The sequence below is a fragment of the Lepidochelys olivacea genome (assembly GCF_965140295.1).
Source record: "Lepidochelys olivacea isolate rLepOli2 genome assembly, chromosome: 12".
NCBI lineage: Eukaryota > Metazoa > Chordata > Testudines > Cheloniidae > Lepidochelys > Lepidochelys olivacea.
This window is the reverse complement of record NC_140422.1, coordinates 24,664,503-24,686,472: the sequence shown is the minus strand read 5'-3', so window position 1 is coordinate 24,686,472 and position 21,970 is coordinate 24,664,503. Positions and strand designations below refer to the sequence as shown.

Sequence of the window (21,970 nt, the reverse complement as noted above, 5' to 3'; positions counted from 1 at the left end):
GAGGTCAGGGCTACAATAATGGTGCCACTGAGAGGAAAGAATAGAGGTGTGCAGACACAGATCCGAGAGTTAAACCCTCGAACTTTTTTTGTCCCATGCAGTTCTCATTCATTGAACTGGGTGGTCAGTGATGCAGCATCAGCTTCTCGTGATGCTGCTGAATTTTTTAATGTAATTCAAAGCATCTATGTATTTTTCTCTACATCAACTCATCGATGGCAAATTTTGAAGCAACGTCTGGGAACATCCTCTCTGACACTGAAACCACTGAGTGCCACACGATGGGAAAGTCGAGTGGAGGCGATAAAGCCTATCAAACACCAAATTGGGAAGATAGATGATGCCATAGTTGCCATTATGGAGGATAATAATAACAGTTCTGACAGGAACTGTTCGTGGGAGAACAGTGGCAGAGGGAAATGGAATCACCAGAAACATACATAACTTCAAATTCCTGTGTGGCTTAGTGTTGTGGCATGACATACTGTTTGAAATAAATGTAAGCAAGAGACTCCAAGGTGTTGACCTTGATATATCTGGAGCAATGGAACAACTGGACAAAGCAAAGTCATACCTACAGTCTTACTGGTCAAATGAGGGATTTCAAAATATTCTGAAGAGTGCACAGAAGTTGGCAGAGGAACTTTACACTGAAGCTATTTTCCCACCCATGCAAGAATACAAGAGTCACCAAAGAAGACGACATTTTGATTACAAGGCACGGGATAATCCCATAAGAGACCCCAAACAACAATTCAAAGTAGAAAACTTTAACCAGGTGCTTGATTGTGCAATACAGTCAGTTGAAAAATGTTTCATGCAGCTCAAGGAACATGGCAGTATATTTGGGATGTTGTATGGTATTCCAAAACTCCTCACTGTACCTGAAGAAGACCTATACCAGTAATGCAGGGCACTAGAGACAGTGTTGACACATGATGACATGTGCAACATTGATGCGAGTGACTTAGGTATGAACTGAAAGCCCTTTCAAGATACATTTCAGCAGGATCAACTCCAAAGGCTGTTCTGGAATATATGTGCACAAATAAGATGACCACCCTCTTTCCAAATGCTTTTGTTGCTCTGCGCATACTTCTAACACTTCCTTAACAGTTGCCAGTGGAGAACACAGGATCTCCAAGCTGAAGTTAATAAAAACACATCTACGCTCCACAGTAACACAGGAGAGGCTGGTCGGCCTTGCAACCATCTCAAGAGAGCATGAGCTGGCCCAGATTGTGGACCTTCAGGAAGCAGTTCTAATCTTTGCAACCAAGAAGGCATGGAAAGCACCACTTTGATTATTCTAACAGATAAAAATGCCAGTGTTTACTATGCAGACAAGAAAAGTTGATGTGCTGTTCAGGAGTTTGAAAGTTAAGTGTTACTAAAAATTTTTGAACAAGGCAAAACAAAATTTTAAGTTGTTAGTTCTCCTTTATTGGGGTAGGTAGTAGAGCAGTACTATGAGAGGAGTAACAGAGGAAGAAGGCAGAATTGAGACCTTTCAAGGTGCCAAAATGTTGTGAACCGGCCCTATGTAGAAGAGCATTTGGATGCAGAGGGTGCATGTCCAGGGGGGTGACAGCCCCAGAAGAACCCTCCTGCAAAGAGGTCCCCAAATTATCATATATGGGGGATGATGGGGAGAAGTAATTTAGGGGGTAACCCAGAATTTATTAACACTGTGTGAGTTGATTTTATTTGATGGAGAAGGAAGGAGGATGTTGTGTTTTCAGGGGGAAGGAAGATGAGGCAATGTAAGTTGAATAGTCATGGCTTTGGTGGAAGGGATGCAGTCTTGGTGTATTTTTTTTTAATCTGGGCTGGTATGCTTTGACCTCAGGATAGCAGGTGCCGAGGACACTTTTCAAATCCTGATTAACATCAGCTGATTTGGGTTAAAATGAAACAAATGTAGCTGTAACTATAGCAATCATTGCCAATCGCACTGTAATAAATTATTTCTGGCAGAACAGAAATGGCTTAGTCATAATGAGTCATCTACCAATGTATAAAAGGGGGTAACTTCTCCTGGTCCAGTTACTGTATTGGTGAGACGCTCTGAGCATGCACATTTTGTGTCGAGCTTCTTTACTTTCATCACTGCAAATGCTGAATTTCCCCCCTCTACTCTCAAAAAAATCAAACCAAAATTCTTAAGAGTCTTGCGCCTTTGGTGGCGAGAAACAGATTGTATTGAAAGTGGAAGGAAATCAAGGGGAATTACTGTATATATTTATGTTCCTTAAGTTCCCTCTTCTCTTCCCTTAAACCCTAGTAGTATGGAACAGTGCACTGAAATTGGATTTCTGTTGATTGTCAGAATAAAAATAAAATACATGTTAAAAGCTGGATTTTTATAGTGATAAATGTTTGAACATTCCTCCATCCTACTGAGAGGTCTATGCACAAACAAATAAAATACAATGGGGAGAGAGGAATAAAGAATAAACTAATGTGAAACAATTCAAACCACTCTGAAATATGCAGTGTAAATCTTGTCTTGGCTATGGGTGGAGCTAATAAATTGAGTTACTATCTCTTGTGATGTCAGGCCATATGTTCATCTTGGTCATAAACAAGAAGAAAACAGGAGTTGGGGCGCAAAATAATTAGATCTAAAATTGAGTTGCAATGTAAAGCTAATGGGAATTATTTTCTGCTTCTGTACATTAAAAGTACTTAAGATTTGTGTTCAATCAAAGGGTTCATAGAATAAAAGGATGTCTGAATAAAAATTCTGTTCTTCAGCATGTAGTTGCTTTAAAATTAAAGTGTGGGGTTTTTCCTCCTAACAAGTAAAGTCCAGTTTCAGTCTTTTTGGCCACCTGTTGCATGGCTTGCTGATTTAGCTCCTGATTTCATCCAGATGAGACTCATCCAGCATGAATGAATGCTGTCATGTTGCCCTTCTCTCCTGATACTATAAACACTAACATGGCTTAAACTGGAATCTTATAAATCTTATTGTATATCTAAAGGAAGGAAAGGTAACTTTTTGTTCTGGAAAAGCAGACTCTCTTGCTACAGTTGTCTACTTGGGATGTTGTAAGATCACTTTTTAAATTGCATGGAAGTTACTGGCACTGTAAAAATGAGGAACATATTGTTCACCTTGTATAATGGCATGTGGGAGAGGGTGTTATCATATAATCTTTGTCCTCCAGTTTGAGCAATATCTGATTATTACCTTAATTATATTAGCTATTCCCATCTGGCCCCTCAAATTGGCAAAGAGCCTATATGCAGTCTGATCATCCCCAAAGCCATTATCAAAAGTGCTGAAGAAGGGAGAATAAACACTGTGAAGAAATAAAGGTAGTTGGAAGCCAGATCTTAAACTTCAGTGAGTTAACTTTTCTTTTTTTTTTTTAAGTGAAAATTGTCATAATATAAAAGAGGAATGTGGAATTCAGGAGAAATTTATAACCTTGCTGTAGACATTGGAGTTACAGCTTCTGACACATTCTGCTAAATTGCAAATTAGTGATTAATTGTAGCTACCACCAGTTCATTCACATTGTACAGAATCCACTCTCTATAAAATTCCATGGTCTGGAAATCTGCACAGAATCTCTTGTTAACAATGAAATTTATGTAATGCTTTTCAGTGCACATAGTTTAGTATAGAGTTGTGAAATGGACAACTGTGTGACCCCATAAAGATAACACTTCAGGAGAAGGTGAGGTCAGACTGGCAAAACGTAACCCTGCATACTGACCTCTAGCATTGGATTGAATAGGTAAAATGTACTGTGGCTCCACACAAACCAAAACCATCTATTTTTAATTGCAGGAAATTGCTTGATTTCCACAACAGCTTTGTTAGTCACTACTGTCAACTTTAAGAATATTACCATACGTGCAGTGCCTAGTAGTCAAGGTAGTACTCAATACTTAAATATTTTGCCATTCTTTACTTGTAGAGATTCAACACCATGATAGTATGCTCTCTGAGCTGCTTTGGTTTAGGAACTCCAGATTTCCAGTGGCATAAAGCATTTGATTTCTGATCTTACCAGTTCATAAAATATCAGAATTGTAAACTGTCTCTAGTCCCCCATTTCAACAGTACTGCTTTACATTTCTCCAAGACTGAAGATGGCAAGTCTGTACCTTGCACAAATTTTGTTTTTAGCACTTGCACTATTCTGTTTTTCCCAGTAGTGTGACTGGATGAGTGTCTTGGCCTTGTCTAACTTTGTCAAACAATGTCAAATGTCAGTCAAAAGGGATGATTAGGATAACTTCGGTCATGCTGTGTTCCCATATAATCCGGACACTCAGATTATACCACGCACTAGCAGGTAAAATAAGGAAATACTACCAAGATATACCAGTTATAAATATTGGTGCAATCTCAGTGTTGTTCCTTTTTGGTCTCCTTTTTTTTGTAGGCTAATAGTCTAATACAGTCATCTTTAGTAGTACAGTATTGACAAGTGAGGGGTTTTTAATCGGAAAAAATGCTAATTTTTGCTAGTTACTGGAGAACCTTTCCACTTTAACTTCTGTAGTTCTTGGTCTCTGACTTTTATCTTGGCTCAATTCTCAGTCTCTCTTGAATGAATAAATGTATGAGTTTCTGGGCAACTAGTTCAGCTCTGTGAATTCACAAAACATGTTGATTTTTGCCTTCCTCGGGGATGATACTGTTTTGATATCTCACATCAGGTGACCACAAATGTCAGCGTCTAACATTAGGATAAAACCAAGCCAGGTTAGTAAAAGTTCTGGGATTTCAGAGCAGATATTTAACTAAATATTATGATTCTGATCTACTCTTGTACATTTAGGGGAAAAAAAATCAAATTTATTGCATTCTTTCTCTTAATTGGGGTAACTAGAACCTACTTTGCGAATGCAGATATAATTTTCCTTTCTCACTGATCTTTTTTTGTTGTTGTGAACCTTATTATGAAATAAGGCCGCAGATTTTTTTGAGCCATCTCTGGTTTTCCAAATCAGTAGTTCTTCTGTTTGAAGCATCCAGGCGTGAAGACAGATGCAGCTGTAAAGCAGACGTTATTTCTGTGAGCTTCAGACAAAACAAATGGAATGTGATCCAGTCCGCATCAGTCACTACCAAAATGGGTGTGATTTACCACTAAGTTATTTGTATAATAGCTGATAGAAAAATATTAATGACTGTATGCCCGAAATAAAGACGACAAAATCTAATTTTCTGTGCATGGAAACTGCTGTGGTATCTCTGAATATTTTCCCAGTCCTTATCTGCTGATCACTTCTTGTCTCTTTGAAATGACTTTACCTAACCTGTGGTTGCTACCGTTTGAACAATTATGATGAAAGATAACTGGGTTAGGAAATAGTGTATTAGCTCAGTATAGACAAATATCAAGATAACAATGTAGAATGTAAATGGATGTAAAATGGAAATGCTTGAATAGGGTAGAAACCCTGTAGGAAGTCAAAGGAAACTTTCCTTGGATAGTTTTCTAAACAAAAATGGTGGCCTCGTCTGTTCCACTTTGCTGCTGTTACTACCTATTGTATCTTAAGTTCACCAAACTAAGTTTTGACTTATATGGTTAAATCAGAGGTAACTTCATTATTTGAGAAGTATGTGGAAAAAAACAAGTTACTGGGCCAACACTCTTGTTTCTTGATAATTTTTTCTTCTGTTCCCTACTCTGAAAGAAAGGGTAGCCACTAGCTGACACTAAATTTTTGAGATTTTTTTTTAAAAAAAAATATGCCCTTAATATGTCTAATTTCCTGTGAAGATTTCTGAGTAAGAATTTGGGAGTGGTAACTTTTTATAGGTTATTCAAAGGAATCCATTCTAAAATCCTGATTCTGCAAATATTTTTATATTGTATAGGTTCTAATACTACACTCATCACCATAATACCTGAGTGCCATCAAGTAATGCATTAAGCAACGTGGCTAACATCTGTCACGTTATGTATTCTCTCCTCCTCTCCCCGGGGGAGAAGCGTGTGCAGTGGTCTATCTTATTTTAGTAGGGGTTTTTTCAATGTATGTTGCTATGCATTTGTTAGAGAAGGAAGGTCAAAGAAACTTGCCTTGCACTTGGAGTGGAAGGTGGTAAAATGGTGGGAAGATAGTCCTTAGTTCTTGGAGGAGTTTATTTCACAGTCTTGGACCAGCCCCTGAGAAGGTTGTCTCCCATACAGATGAGCTGGACCCTTATTGTAGAGAATACCATTGTGCCAGAAGACTCTACTTGTTGCCCACAGTCTTCATCCTGGAGCTTTAGGCAGTCTTTTAGCTATCTGGGGCCCGGCCATACAGTGCTTTTGAATATGAGGACTGAGAGCTTGAACTTGATTTAGTATTATATGGGAAGCCAGTGTGGATAGCAGAGGGCAGGCTTGATATGCTTGCAGTGGTCTGCGTTGCTGGGGAGATGTTCTTCAGTGTCGTGTATTAGTTGGAGTTTAAGTGCTGAAGACTTTAAGCCTAGGTGTATTGTATTGTTGTAATCCAGTCGAGAGTTGACAAATTGGGACTGTCCCAATATTTAGTTGTTTGTTCCGTGTCCCGACCGATGTATGATTGGGATGCCATTTGTCCTGATATTTTGGCTTGGGGCTAGAGGAGTACAATGATGAGCACTCACTTGGGGTCCCAGCGGTGCTTTTTTGGGGTGGCTCCCAGGAAACGGTGGGCAGCAGGACCTTGTGGCCCCTAGGCATGGGAAGGCCGGGGGGAGGGGTCTCTGTTAGCTGCACCTACCACAACCACTGGCTCCGTCACAGCCAATGGGAGCTGTGGGAGCAGAAAGGACGCAGACCCCTCTTGGCTGACCCTGACCCTGGGGCACTGCGTGCTACTCGTGCCTCCAAGTAAGCCCTGCTCCCACAGCTTCCGGCCAATGGCAGCTGGAGCCAGTGCTTGTGGCAAGCACAGCATGTGGAGTGGAGACTCCGCTGGCTGCTGCTGACCCTAGGAACCAGAGGAACCTACCAGGTGCTTCCCAGTGGGTGGGAACCATCCCCCAGGTAAGCGGTGGGGCTGCAGCTGGGGTCCTGTGCCCGCGGCTTGAGGCAGGGCTGTGGGTGGGAGCCGGGGCTGTGTGCTTGTGGTGAGGGCCGGGGCTATGCACCCACAACCCGCAGCTTGCAGCAGGGCTGGAGCAGGGGCCACGAGCCCCCGACCCGCAGCAGGGCTGTGACTGGAGCCGGGGCCGTGTGTCCTCAACCCACGGTTTCCTTAGGCTGTGTATCTTCCTTCTCCCATGGCTCCAGTGGTGTAGGGCTGTGAGCCTGTGGCTGCCTCCCCCCATGTCCCGATATTTTATTCTTGTCATCTGGTCACCCTATGACAAAGACATGAGTAACTGAGGTGAAGTCATCATCTACCAGGATAGGATGGAGTCTCCTAGCCAACCGTAGATTCGTAGATAGATTCATAGATATTTAGGTCAGAAGGGACCATTATGATCATCTAGTCTGACCTCCTGCACAACGCAGGCCACAGAATTTCACCCACCACTCCTGCAAAAAACCTCACACCTATATCTGTGCTATTGAAGTCCTCAAATTGTAGTTTAAAGACTTCAAGGAGCAGAGAATCCTCCAGCAAGTGACCCGTGCCACATGCTACAGAGGAAGGCCTCTTCCTCCAGGGCCTCTTCCAATCTTCCCTCGAGGAAAATTCCTTCCCGACCCCAAATATGGCAATCGGCTAAACCGTGAGCATATGGGCAAGATTCATCAGCCAGATACTACAGAAAATTCTTTCCTGGGTAACTCAGATCCCACACTATCTAATATCCCATCACAGGCCATTGGGTCTATTTACCATGAATATTTAATTACCAAAACCATGTTATCCCATCATACCATCTTCTCCATAAACTTATCGAGTTTAATCTCAAAGCCAGATAGATCTTTTGCCCCCACTGCTTCCCTTGGAAGGCTATTCCAAAACTTCACTCCTCTGATGGTTAGAGATGGTGGTAGAAAGCATTACTTGTAGATATGCTATTTGGGAGTCAGTGAGGAATCCAAGAATACACCTAAACTACAGACTGAAATGTCCAATTGTGTGTGTGGATCTTCAAGAAAAGGAGACCATGTCATGGCCGCAAACGCTTTGAAATATTTTCTTCTGCCTACCAGCATCATCTCTGTCTTACTCAGATTCTCTTCATCTAGATATGCAGCCCACTTTACCTAAGTGAAATCTCATTGGCTTCAATTGGTTCCAGTGTGGTAGAAATCGAAGAATAATTTTTATACAGAGTGGTCCTGATGGGCACTTCATATTATTGTTTCCAAAGTTCAAATCTTCTTCACATATGATCTTTATTTTTCCCCTACACCAATCAGAGTGTAGAGATGAGCTCATCTTTTGGATGTCGGGTTGCCAGCTAAACTAGGTAAGATCCATTCAATTATATTTAGTGATGGAGGGAGAATTTATTAAAAAGCAAACATCACCCTTTCAGCTATAGATATTCCTCCCATTTCTCACCTGCCTCTCTTTTATTTTCATTTAGTTAATCCTTTCCTAACCACATTACTCACCCAAAAAAATCATGGAACTAATACGATGTTCACTATTATCATATATTATCACTTTACTTATATGTTATATCTCTTTTCCCTACCCTTTGTCTATCTTGTCTATAAATTTGTTAGTTCTTTGGGCAGGAACTGTCTAGTGATGTTTTTGTGCAGTGCCTAGCGCAATGGGCCCCTGAACTTGGTTGGTCCCTAGGCACTCCTGTAATAAACATGATTAAGGCTGTGAGTTTGTCATGGATTGCGTGACCTTCATCACTTCTGCAGCGGCCGGTGTGCCTGGCTCAGGGGCAGCTCAGGCGGCTCCTGTGCCAGTCACGTTGGCCACTGTTGGGGCAGCCTTGGGTCACCAGGCCCTCCCACCCCTGCAGCAGCATCATTTGGGTGTGGTAGGGTGTTGGGGCATGGGATGGGGTGAGGCGGGCTCTGGGCAGCGCTTATCTGGGGGGCAACATCCCCCTCGCTCAGCTGCTAGGCGGAGGTGTGGCCAGGCAGCTCTGCGCACTGCCTCTGCCCAGAGCGCTGGCTTCACAGCTCCCATTGGCCAAGAACTGCGGCCAGTGGGAGCTGCAGGGGCGGTGCCTGCAGGGGAAAGCAGCATGCAGAGCTGCCTGGCCTAGCCTCCACCTAGCATCTGAGTTGCCACTTCCAGGGAGGCCCCCAGGTAAATGCTGCCCAGCACCCGCCTCACCTCGTCCCGTGTCCCTGTCCCTACCCCCTCCCACACCCAAACTCTGCTGCTGCTGGAGGGGGAGGCATGGAGCCAGGTAGGGAGCCTTCTGGTCAACCCCGCCCCCACAAACCCCCCAGCACCAATGGGGGTTCTGGGCTGCGTGCCACTCTGCCCCTCCACCCTGAACCCAGACCACCCTCCCCCAGCTCCCGTCCCCCCTCTCCCCAACTCAAGTTTTAGTTAGGGGTATATAGTAAAAGTTATGGAGAGGTCTCAGGACGTGAATTTTTGTTTACTGCCTATGATCTCTCTGTGACTTTTACTAAAAATAGCCATGACTAAAACGTAGCCGTAAAGATGATTAATAATATTACCAATACTGGTGTGGTAGAGGGCCAAGTTCTTATTGTAGGGTAATGGAAGACCATTAATTCATTGATGTGTAACAAGTCGTTGAAGATTTATAATTCACAGAGAGCCATAGTTTCCAAGGAAAATGACTTTGCACAGTCTGAAAATGGGATTTAGCCAAAGGAAAACTTGAAGAAACTAGAATGAATCCATCTTCCCCCTTGGAGATGCTTAAATGGACTGTGTTGTGTGATGGGCGTTAGTACCTCTTCTCTTCAGTCTGGAATTCTTTACAAACTGTAGAAATCTTCATCATAATCACTCTCATGATATCTGGTCTTTTTATGCTTAAACCCTTCTCTTGTTTACATAGCCTAAAGGAAGATATAATCTAGAGCAGTCATTTTCAAACTTTCTGTATTCATGACCCCCTTCCACACAGCAAGCTCTGAGTGTGACCCCCACCTTATAAATTAAAAATGCTGGATAATATAATTTAATGGAGACTTGGGGCTTTCAGCGCCAGGGAGCTGACAGCTTGCGACCCCCATGTAACTACCTTGCGACCTCCTGAGGGGTCACGACCCCCAGTATGAGATCGCCTGATTTAGAGGGAACAACCTTTTATTTTCAGTGTTGAAAGAGTTAACTTGATACAGCTGAATATACTACCCAGATGGTTACAGGTCTTGCCAGTCTTACTGCTGTATTAGTTCAAGAAAGATCTGGATAGGATATGCAAGACTTCTTTCTGGCAGGGGAAGAGACCCAAAATCAGCCTGCTGAGGCTGTGTGGATCCATAGAGCGAGGATAGCTTAATTTACTGGAAGTTTAACATGTAATAGCTAATACTGGTTCTACTGTGGAAAGTGACAGAAGGGAACTGATCTAGCCTGGCTACTCTCTGACCTGATCTGCTTATGATGAATTCCCTTATATATGGCAACATAGGACAATCTGATGAGGGAAAGAAGCAGCTATTTAAAGAAAACAACACAAGACTTAGCCAGTACTCAGCCTTTTGATCTATATGGACTTTTTCCTGGTTGTGAAGACCTAATCTACAAGATATGGGAAGATAAAAGACTCTCATCTCTAGCGTTGCTTCAAAGAAGATAACTGGAATGATTTAGTGTGCTAGTAGTATGAAAAGGGACACTTCTTTTTTAAAAAAAATAACCACGAACAAGGCACTGTTAGATTTATTTTGTGTCTCACTGATTCCATGTCAAATTTCCGCAGTTGATGAGTAAAGATAGCTTTTCTAGTTATCATACTGGGTTCTTTTCTCCTTTACACATAACCACTTATAGTCCGCAAGCCAGATGAGGCCACTTGAACCTATTCACTCTCCTTGAAGGCTAGTGAAGTTGCAGACACATCAAAGAGAATCATTTGGCCTTCAGAATCAGTTATTGGTGGTGATGCCTTTGAAGGAAAGAATCTAGCTGGACTTGAAGTCTAGAACAAAACTCATCTTTTTATTTGTAAACTCTGCATATTTGGTCTAGAATCAGTGAGACAATAAAAATCTAACCCCATTATGCCAATCTTCAGTTACTTTTCAAGAGTAAAACTTCACTTTATATCATATATAGAGAGGTCTATAGCAGGGGTCGGCAGCCTTTCAGAAGTGGTGTGCCGAGTCTTCATTTATTCACTCTAATTTAAGGTTTTGCGTACCGGTAATACATTTTAATGTTTTTAGAAGGTCTCTCTCTGTACGTCTATATAATATAACTAAATAATTATTGTATGTAAAGTAAACAAGGCTTTTAAAATGTTGAAGAAGCTTCATTTAAAATTAAATTAAAATGCAGATCTTATTAGTTTAGTGCAGTGGTTCTTAACATGGGGTGCAAGATGCCCTTTCTGGGGGTGCGAGACATGTGAGATTTTTTTTAGAAGGCAAATCATCGAAACACAAATTAAGCACAGGCACATAAGTACAACTACTTTGTTTCATCAAACCTATGTATTTATTAACATTATACATTTTTTAACGATTACTGTAATATACAAAGTTTTCAAGTTTTTAAGCTAATTGTAGTGTAATTTTTGATAAGGTCTGCAGAGCGCTGGGCCCAGGCCAGCGTAGAGCCCTGGACTGGCTGCCAGTACCCCAAGCTGGCAGAAGGGCTGAGCAGGGCCGGAGGCCCGGACCCTGGCTGGCAGGGGGCCGAGCGGCTGGAACCCCAGACCAGCAGTGAGGTGAGCGGGGCCAGCGGCTGGTATCCCAGGCCGGCAGCAGGCTGAGCGGGGCCAATGGCTGGGACCCCACCTGGCAAGGGGCTGATGGCCGGAACCCCAGACAGTCAGCGGGCTGAGCTGGGTGGCGGACAGAACCCCAGACCGGCAGCGGCTCACCTGCTGCCGGTCTGGGGTTCTGCTGGCTCCTGCTAGCCGGGGTCCCGGCTGCTGGTCCCACTCAGCCCACTGCCAGCCGGGGGTTCCGTTCACTCAGGCCGGCAGCGGGCTGAGCGAGGCTGGTGGCTGGAACTCCAGACTGTCAGTGGGCTGAGCGGGGCCGGCGGACAGAACCCCAGACCGGTGGTGGGCTGAGCGGCTCAGCCCGCTGCTGGTTTGGGGTTCCGTCCGCCGGCTCCTGATAGCCAGGGTCCTGGCTGCTGGACCCGCTCTGCCTGCTGCTGGGGTTCCGTTCGCCCAAGCCAGCAGTGGGCTGAGTGGGGCCGGCGGCCAGGACCCTGGCTGACAGCAGCATGCTAGTAAAAATCGGCTCGCATGCTGCCTTTGTCACGTATGCCGCAGGGTGCTGACCCCTGGTCTATAGAGATCTTACATACATTTGCAAACTAGATACATTTGAGAGAGACATTAACTTGTGTGAAAGATTGTCCTTTACTTCAGAGATTACCAGGGGGAAAGAGAAATAGCCATGCAGGGAGTGAGGATTGGTAGACCAATATTTAGGGAGGGGGGAGGCTTTCAGATTACAAAATAACTGAGGATAATGTAATGCAGAGGCACCCCAGAACCATCTACTGATACATTTGTTATCTCCTCCCAATAAATGACCTGTTGCATTCACTATGTCTAGAGTCCCAGCAGTAATTAAGTTTTAAGGGTGGTTGAAAGGAAGGGAGAAGTTTTTTTTAAAAAAAATCTTGAAGCCTAGAGTTCACACCTTATTATCCAATGCAACAAATTTTTAAATAGTTTATGATAATGACCTTGCTAAGCTTGGAACTAAGGTTGTAGGTTTCCTTTCTTGTCTATAGTGTTGTAAAAGCTAAAAAATTAGATTAAAAAAATTTTTTTTTATATTGTATGGAATAGTTCTTAGCAATCAACACACACTTTCTGGATTTTTATTCAAACCTATAGTTTTACAGTGATTCTTCTTCAGTGGATATGGCTAATACTTTTCCCCGTTCACAAATTAGTTGAAAATCCTTGTACCCATTCTCGGTTTGCATATTAGTAAGTCATGAGCTTTAGCTGACAGTCATTCTTTGGTGAGCAAGCTGATGTGAACCTGAATGTCTGTTACAGCAAAACTATAATCCAATTGAACAATTAGACTATTACATCTGATTCACTTCGTCGCTTGCGGTGTTTTAAACGGCCAGTAGCAAAATAGTACTTTGCTAATGAGTTCTTTACAATAACAAATGAGGCTAGTTACACTGCTGCCTTGGTACAGCCACATCCATTGTGAGCAGCTGCGCCTGCTGACATTGCTTCTGAGTGGAGAAGGAAAGAAGGGCAGAACAGTGAAGACACTCTTGGGAATATGCTACAGAGAAAATCTTATCGAGTTCAAAACTAGCTTTACATGGAGTTGTGTTTTAGCTAAAATCTTACATTGAGAGGATTGTTATATGGTGTCAGTTAATTTTACAAACTGAACTTTTAAACAGGTTTCAGAGTAGCAACCGTGTTAGTCTGTATTTGCAAAAAGAAACAGCGTACTTGTGGCACCTTAGAGACTAACAAATTTATTTGAGCATAAGCTTTCGTGAGCTACAGCTCACTTCATCGGATGCATTCAGTGGAAAATATAGTGGGGAGATTTATATACATAGAGAACATGAAATACCATGTTCTCTGTGTATATAAATCTCCCCACTGTATTTTCCACTGAATGCATCCGATGAAGTGAGCTGTAGCTCACGAAAGCTTATGCTCAAATAAATTTGTTAGTCTCTAAGGTGCCACATGAACTCTTAAAGTATATAAACTTGCCTTATCATCTACAATAGTATATAACTTTCAACTTTAATTACGATGTCTGAAAATTCTTAAAATTCTCATTTTAATCAGCAAAATAAAAACAAATTGCTGTATATTTGAGTGGCAATCTGGAAGGGAAAACAGAGGTATGAGTCACCATTGTTAAGCAGTACCCTGATACTGATATCAGGTTCTTAGTTTGTAGTGAAAAGGACCAAAGATTTTTAAAACCAGTCCATCAGTCATCTAGCCACATGAGGAAATTGTAAAACCACAAAGATTTTTAACAGTTAAATAGTCTGCTATTACTTCCAAAATACTAAGTAAAAATTCTGTCTAAAGCTTCATTTTGGTACTTTAAGCAACATGGCATATAGTGATTAGGGTCCTGGACCAGGACTTGAGAGACCTAGGTTCAGTGCCTGGCTCAGTTCTGTGCTGTGACCTTAGACAGGTCACTTAGTCTCTCTGTTAATCTGTTTCCCCGCCCACATTTTAATAGTCTTTCTCCATTTAGACTGTAAGCTCTTTAGGACAGAGGACTGTCTTTTGCTATGTGTTAGTACGGTTTCTAGCACAATGGGGTCCTGATCTCAGGGTGTCTAGGTGCAACAGTAACAGAGTAATTAATTTATTGCTCGTAGTCCTTGTTACTGTACCATTTTTTCCAATCAAAACTATGTATCTCAGTGAAGTACTTATGTTCCCCCTTAAATAACCAAAATACACAGTTAACATGATTGGATTGGAAAATATAATTATTCCAGTTGTTCAAAGAGGTAAACTGGAACTTTCTTTAAAAAGTCCAGTTCAACTTTTCAAAAATTACAAAAGTGTACCTTCAGGGTCAAGACATCATAGGTCATGCTTCACCCTAAAGATATGGAAAAATAACAGCTAAAAAAAAGTTTCCTGAAGAATCATAGACAAATATGTAATATACCCAGCAAAATTGTAAGATGACATTATGGAAAACACATTGTATGCCTTTGTGTGCTATTAAAATAAACAGTGTTGCCTTAAATTGGTGTGTTCCTGGACGTGCACTATGCCCTTATCCCAAGAGCTAACTTTAATGGTTCAGGTAAAATCTTATTTTGTTTTGTTTTTGATAGAAATTTAGCCTTGAGGCAGTGTGAAATGGTCTAATGCCAATGATCTTTAGTGTCAGTTCTTTACATTACGTTACATTACAATTCACTTGCATCTTCATAACTTTTGGATTTTTTTTTTTAAAGTAGGATTGGGCATTTGAGTGGTCAAAAAATAACCGGTCAGTTGACCAGTTGATTGGTCAAATATTGTCAAATAATGTAAAAAAAGTCAACTATTTTAAAGCACTAATTTATTAGAACATAAATATAGAAAAGAAAAAGATGACGAGTTTATGGTCTCCATGTGGTTTAGCCTTAGATACTTATGCCTGATTATAAAAAAACAAATTTACTTAGCTGAGTTATTTTAACTAAGAAAAATGTGAAACATAATGAAATGAAATTCTAAAAAATGAAATTCTTTTTTAGCAATGGTAGGTTAGCATTTAAATGTGAATGTTATTCAATATTGAACAGTTATAAAAGAAAAATGAAATTAAACAAAATAAACATAGCAACTATAAAAGAAAATGTCATTTTTAAATGCACGTATACTAGGTAGGCAGCTGGCCAACTCTTCAAGCAGCTTAATGGCTGTGCATCTTTTCTCTTTATGTTTGGGGATGAGGTTTAATGACTGAATCCTCTTTTCGCTCCCCCATTCCCTTCCGAGTTAATTTCTGTATGTTTTATCTAGTCAGTTTATATTGTAAACTCTTCCGGGCAGGGACCATGTCTTTTAACTTGTTAATTTTTGTAAATCGCTATGTATATGGATAGCCTGATATACAAATAAAGATATACATACATAAAATTTCAGTTCACTTTTTTTCTCAGCAAATGGTATTAGTATGTAGTAGAACAGGGATCGGCAATCGTTGGCACGCGGCCTGCCAGGGTAGGCCGGGCCAGTTTGTTTACATGCCGCATCCGCAGGTTTGGCCAATCGCAGCTCCCACTGGCTGCGGTTCGCTGCTCTAGGCCAATGGGGGGCTGCGGAAAGCAGCGCAGGCCGAGGGACGGGCTTACACTGGCGGGCTGTGTGCCAAGGTTGCCAATCCCTGTAGTAGAGTTAGTGATCGTGACATTTAAGTAGGCTTGCTAGCAGATAGCACCATGAGGTAATCAAAAAGGTAGGCCAGCACCTACGTCAAGGTATTCTTGTTGGAATATTTGACTGTGGTCAAATGATAGGTAGTCAGTTGACCAGTCAATTGAGTGGCTTGCCAAGGCTATTTTAAAATGGTTTATAAATAGTTAAATTTTAAGATTACAACAAATCAGCAACTAACTAAACTATCCTCTACAATTGGCTTTATTAGCTACATTTTCTATTTTGTTAATATGTAACCATGAAATAGACTTTCAGTAGATACCTTCAGGCATCTCCATACTAATTTGAAGTGACAGGTGTCATTTTTTATTTTTGTTGCATAGTCATGATTGCTCATATATGTGCTACCTTACCATCTGTTGTGGAAAAGCATAAACAGTCAGATTTAGGCATTCTTCCAAAATGAAGCCAAGTATATAAGCTTGCTGCAAAAGCACAAGCATATCACAAAGCTTTCTCAATATTTTTGTACTGATCATGAAGAAGCTCCTCAACTTACTGATCCTCACTCCTTCATAACATAGATATCCTTTTAAAATGTGTGTGCTGTGTTTTAGATTGCCTTCCCTGTCTGAAAAGAGAAAAATATTTTTAAAAATGCTAAAATGTGAAAGTATAGATTTTCTATTGTAGACGACATACATGGGGAGAGGGAACTCCCCCAAAAATCATATAAAGTCATTACTTTATCCTTCTCCATGTCTTGCTTCAGCACTGTGATATCTGAGAATTGCTGCCAAAAACATTGGTTAGTCAGGTGGTGAACTTAAACTATTATTTGTTATGTAAAACCATGCTTGTTTTACTGTTAGTTTATTCTTCCCTTCTACCCACTTGTTTTTCACACACCTGCTTGTGTCTTGTCATAAACCAAGGTTGTAAACTCTCTGTGGAAAGGAACTTTCAAATATGTTTGTACAGCGCCTAGAACAAAGGGTCTCTGATCTTGGATTGGGGGACCCTAAGTGCTACTGTTATACAAATTTGGAGAAAGCAGTTGCTGAATGTGCGGACATGGAGAAGTGTGATTTTCAAGCTTCAAAAGCCTGCTAGAAGGGATTATTTTCATAATAGCTTCTTGCATGTCTATAGCTAGAAGCTGTACAGAGGAAGCAGAGCCTCAACAGATCTTGGAGTGTCAGAGGTAAGGGAGGCTGTACTACACATTATGTCTCCAACAGCCACACTAGTCTCAGCTGTCCAAACATGATGCCAAATTCCTCCACACAAGATTGTACAGCCATTGAGATAAGGAGAGGCATTTGTGTCTTCCTGATGATGTAGCAAAGGATAGGAATGGTATACAAGTGGTGGAGATTTATTTCTCAAGGGTAAATGTTTGCGAGGACACAGAAACCTCACTTCATCATATCTGCAATATCCAGGATTCCAGAAAAGGAGGCAGAGGCCATTTTATCTTTTGCAAATTGTGGGGAATCAGGCTGGTCCCTGTTTTAGATATTCTCAAGAATCTAATCCGTTGGGTTACAGGGAATGGATCACTTGATTACCTGTTCTGTTCATTCCCTCTGGGGCACCTGGTATTGGCCACTGTCAGAAGACATGATAGTGGGCTAGATAGACCTTTGGTCTGATCCCAGTATGGCTCTTCTTATGATCTTATTCTCTTTGTAGTCCCCCAAGAGGAAAACTCAAGTCCCAAAATGTGAGCAAAGAGGAATAAGTTCAGAATGGCAATTTTAACTGTGCCCTCCTTACTATCCAATTTTGATAGATTGAACAGCAGGAGGCCTCTATATTCTTATTAGAGACACAAGATGGGTGAGGTAATATCTTGTTGGACCAACTTGTGTTGGTGAGAGAGACGATTGTGTTTCAGTCTTACAGAGAGCTCTTCTTTAAGCTTGTCTCTCTCACCAACAGAAGTTGGTCCAATAAAAGACATTACCTAACCCACCTTGTCTCTCTAATACCCTGGGACCAACATGGCTACAACTACTCTATAGTCCTATGTTGTTCACACAGGTGGTTCTCCAGGTTTTGCTACAAGTACTGTACTTTACTCTTTGATCTCTAGACCTACCTTGAGAGTATTTATCAAGGATTTGATGATGGTAATTACATCCCCCAGTGAAGAGGGGGATTCAGCTCTTTAGAAAAATACCTTTAAAAAGATGAGTTCTTACAAGGAAGTGTCTGGCCTCTGAAACGAGTCCTTAATCTAGCAGGATGGAAGAGTGCAAGAATCCCCATCCCAGTGATACTATTTTATTTTAACCATTGGAAATGCCTCTGAACAATCACTGAAGTAGAGGAAAGTTAATATCTAGATTTAAAAAACAAAACATAGACTTTATAAAGAAGACTTGGATTTATGTGCCAATACTAGTATTTTAATCTCATTGCCTAACATTGCAAATTGTACCAGGAATGTGGTGTGCTGTCCCTGTAAAACAAAATAGGTTGTTTATTTTGAGAGCAGTTCCCAGGGAAGGGAAGGGAAGATTTCAACCTTTTGCACCTCCAATGTCCTTTAGAATCTCACTAGCTTGAAATTCCTAACGAGCCCGGGATTTTCTTTCTCCAGTGAATTGTTGGAGTCCTTCGTATTTTCCGTACACTGAAATGTTTAGATTGCTAGTTTTCTCCACACTGGCTCCTGCAGTTTTCATATAAATCTTTTAAATTTTGTCATCAAGTAAGTTGGTGTTTTGTTCTGAATGTCTGCTGAATAGCTTTTTAATAAGGCAGACTACACTTGCAGAGGTCATTCATGGTATCAAAACTGTTTAATGTTATACGTTGTACAAAGAGGGGAAATGATTGAACCAGAATGGAATTTCAAAAGGAGACTGGCTGCAATGGAAAACAAAATTTGCCACTGGTAGAGTGCTGTTTAAAGTAGATTGTTAATGCATATAACTATTAGTGTGACTCCTATTTCTTGCTAGTAAGATCACTGTAGCTGAAACTTTGATTTAAAAAAGAATGTAACTGAAAATAAGCCAGGTAACTTCTTGTCCTCCAAGTCAGGGTGCCTTTGTACACTCTTTGTACATTTTATGCATTATTCCTAAAATGGTACAACAGTTTCGTTCTGGTAGACTTTTTGTAAAGGAAGGTAAAATGTATATAAATGTTTATACATTCATATTTTGTCACTTTCTCTCTGTGACAACTACAGTAAACTAAAAGAACAAGCTGTGTGTGAAGTTTATCCATATTTATATTTATAACAAGTGTATATACTTATGTACCAGACAAAAATTAGCACTTTAAATGTAAAATATTTTAGATTACAACTGTAATTTTGTCTACTTTTCTTTCTGAAAGTCACAAGGATTCATTAATGCTGGGGTTTTTTCATTACTTGTATTTCTGTAATACCTTGAGGCCTCACCTGAGGTTTAGGCCTCATTGTGTTAGGTACTCCGTAAACACACATAAGGAGTGGTCCATTCTCTGGATAGTGTACAGTCTAAATAGAAGAGAGACAAAGGGTGAGAGGGGAAACAGAGGCACTGAGAGGGAAAGTAACTTGCCCAAAGTCAGAAAGCAGGTAAGTGGAGGAGCTGGGGATAGAGCCCATTTCTTCTGACTCCTAGTCCAGTACACTACCCACTGGCCCATGCCTCATGAATCCAAATAATTACTTTCTACAGTAACTTTGAAAACATTTGCTGCTCTGGTGTTCTAGCTTTGTTCTTTTGCAAATGTTCACCCCCACCCTCGTCAGGGTTGTATGGCAAACTCCTAAATAGAATATTCCTGTTTGTTCTTATCCCCACATTCTCTGGCCTGTTGAAAGATTGTACCTATCCTCCCATGCTGACAGGAGCTGCAGCGAGAGAATTACTAGAACAGTTTTCATAGTAGCAGCCGTGTTAGTCTGTATTCGCAAAAAGAAAAGGAGTACTTGTGGCACCTTAGAGACTAACACATTTATTTGAGCATAAGCTTTCGTGAGCTACAGCTCACTTCGTCGGATGCATTCAGTGGAGCTGTAGCTCATGAAAGCTTATGCTCAAATAAATTTGTTAGTCTCTAAGGTGCCACAAGTACTCCTTTTCTTTTTACTAGAACAGTGTGATCCTTGTTTCATTTAGCTTGTTCTAAATGCTAGGCGTGTGTGGTTTGCTCATGCATAATCCTGGGTTGCTGTATTGGTAAGGGGAAAGGGTAAAATGACAGAGGGAGATTTACAAAGGAAGAAGACAGCTATTCCAGTGGTCTGGAATTTGGAGCCATCTGAGTTAGGCTCAACTTTGCATCTCTTACTCTGTGTGCTTGCAAGGGCTAGGAAGTGGTTATAGGTACAGCACCCTTAGTTCGTGTGACTGTTGGGGGGAGAGAGAATAATTTGTTTGGGTTTCTAGACCCTCTTTTTTGCTTTTTTTCCCCCCTTCCCACTGTTCCAATGAGCAGCATTAAATTATACATTTCTTTGAAGTATTTTGGAGTGAAATTTTTTGTTAGCTCTAGGGATTCCTGTCAGATGACATAAGGGTGTCAGTTTGTACAAATTCTTCCAGGTATACCTTATTTCCTGATCAGTCAAGATTACTCTCCAAAGAAGCCAAAAAAAATGTGTTCACTGTCTCAAATGTCAAAAGGTTTTCACATATATTTCTGATGATCTTCCAAGCAGAATGTTAAACTTAATTATGAACCTTTTAATACTGTGATGAGCTTGGTGTGTACTGTAACCAAAGTAGATTTTATATGTTGGTCAAACATTGTAACATAGTCTGACTCATCATGTACAAGTGAGGTTTTGATAGACATTTTTCTTGTGTGATGCTATACTACTTATATTTTATAAGATTGTTTGTTTCTTTTATATACTAGATATGGCTATGTAGTTAAATCAGCTTTTCAGATTTGCATTCTTGAAATAACCATGACTTGAGAACAGAAGTGTTGTAAAGATGATACAGACAAAATTCATAGCAAGCAGATGCCTGATCTCTCTCAAAAGAAAAGCTGCAACTTAGAGATTCAGTGTAATACCTGGTTTCAGAGTAGCAGCCGTGTTAGTCTGTATTCGCAAAAAGAAAAGGAGGACTTGTGGCACCTTAGAGACTAACCAATTTATTAGAGCATAAGCTTTCGTGAGCTACAGCTCACTTCCTCAGATGCATCTGAGGAAGTGAGCTGTAGCTCACGAAAGCTTATGCTCTAATAAATTGGTTAGTCTCTAAGGTGCCACAAGTCCTCCTTTTCTTTTAGTGTAATACCTAGAACCCCAGTGTTCTGTAGTGATTTTTAAGTATTTTAAGAACATAGCTAAGTATTAACTATGTTGCATATTGATGATGGTTTGATTGTGAAGCATTATAAAAAAGGGGTGGGGAGAAGCTCTTCATTGATCCATCCAAGCTGAGGAACTTGACTCGCTTGTTTAACTCCGTCATCAGGATTTGCTGACCAAAAGTAACCCCAAACTCACTTCTGAATTTTGTTTGTTTTCTTTCATAGTTACTTGGACGATGTTTCTTGACAGTGATGCAGGTTCACTTTCAGTTTTTGTCACAAGCTTTGCAGAAGGTCCAACCAGTGGCACACTCCTGTTTTGCTGAAGCTGTAGCTCAGGAAAGGAAGAATGCTAGTGGGGTGGGAACCTCCAATTTGAGCCCCACAACTGAGCTAGAAGATGCAGTACGATCGTGGAGAGGAGCTGCAGAGGTATGGATGCCTTGATTTCAATGAAGCTGAATATTTCATATTAGTAACTGGCAACTTAGAAATTAGTTGCCCTAATTTGCAAAACTCTTCATATTTGTTTTTATATTAAAGGAACACTAAACTTGATATTTAGTCCTATTTTCTTTAAATGACTTAAAATAGTTTTAGGTACTATTAATTATCCTGGAGCCAATTTTCGTATTTCTTTAAAATGTTTTTCTCTATGTGAAAATCCTCACAAAAACTAAGGAAACAGTCTGTAGTGAAGCAGTGGCATTATTCACAAAGTGCTGTCAGATGTACTAACTAGAAATATAGAAAAATAATTTTCTCTGATCTTTCATTTATAGTAGCCTTTGTTCTTGTCAAAAGAGT

The 21,970-nt window shown here is 40.8% G+C and overlaps 1 protein-coding gene across 2 annotated transcripts in view; it reads left to right on the top strand.

Moving 5' to 3' along the window:
• Window positions 1-21,970, top strand: part of GARRE1 (granule associated Rac and RHOG effector 1) — a 105,678-nt gene that overhangs the window by 53,444 nt on the left and 30,264 nt on the right. For both annotated transcript variants that reach the window (XM_084644902.1, XM_084644903.1), the window contains one exon: window positions 21,389-21,595. In XM_084644902.1, the coding sequence (XP_084501028.1) occupies window positions 21,389-21,595 (207 nt within the window). The remainder of the gene's footprint in view (window positions 1-21,388; window positions 21,596-21,970) is intronic.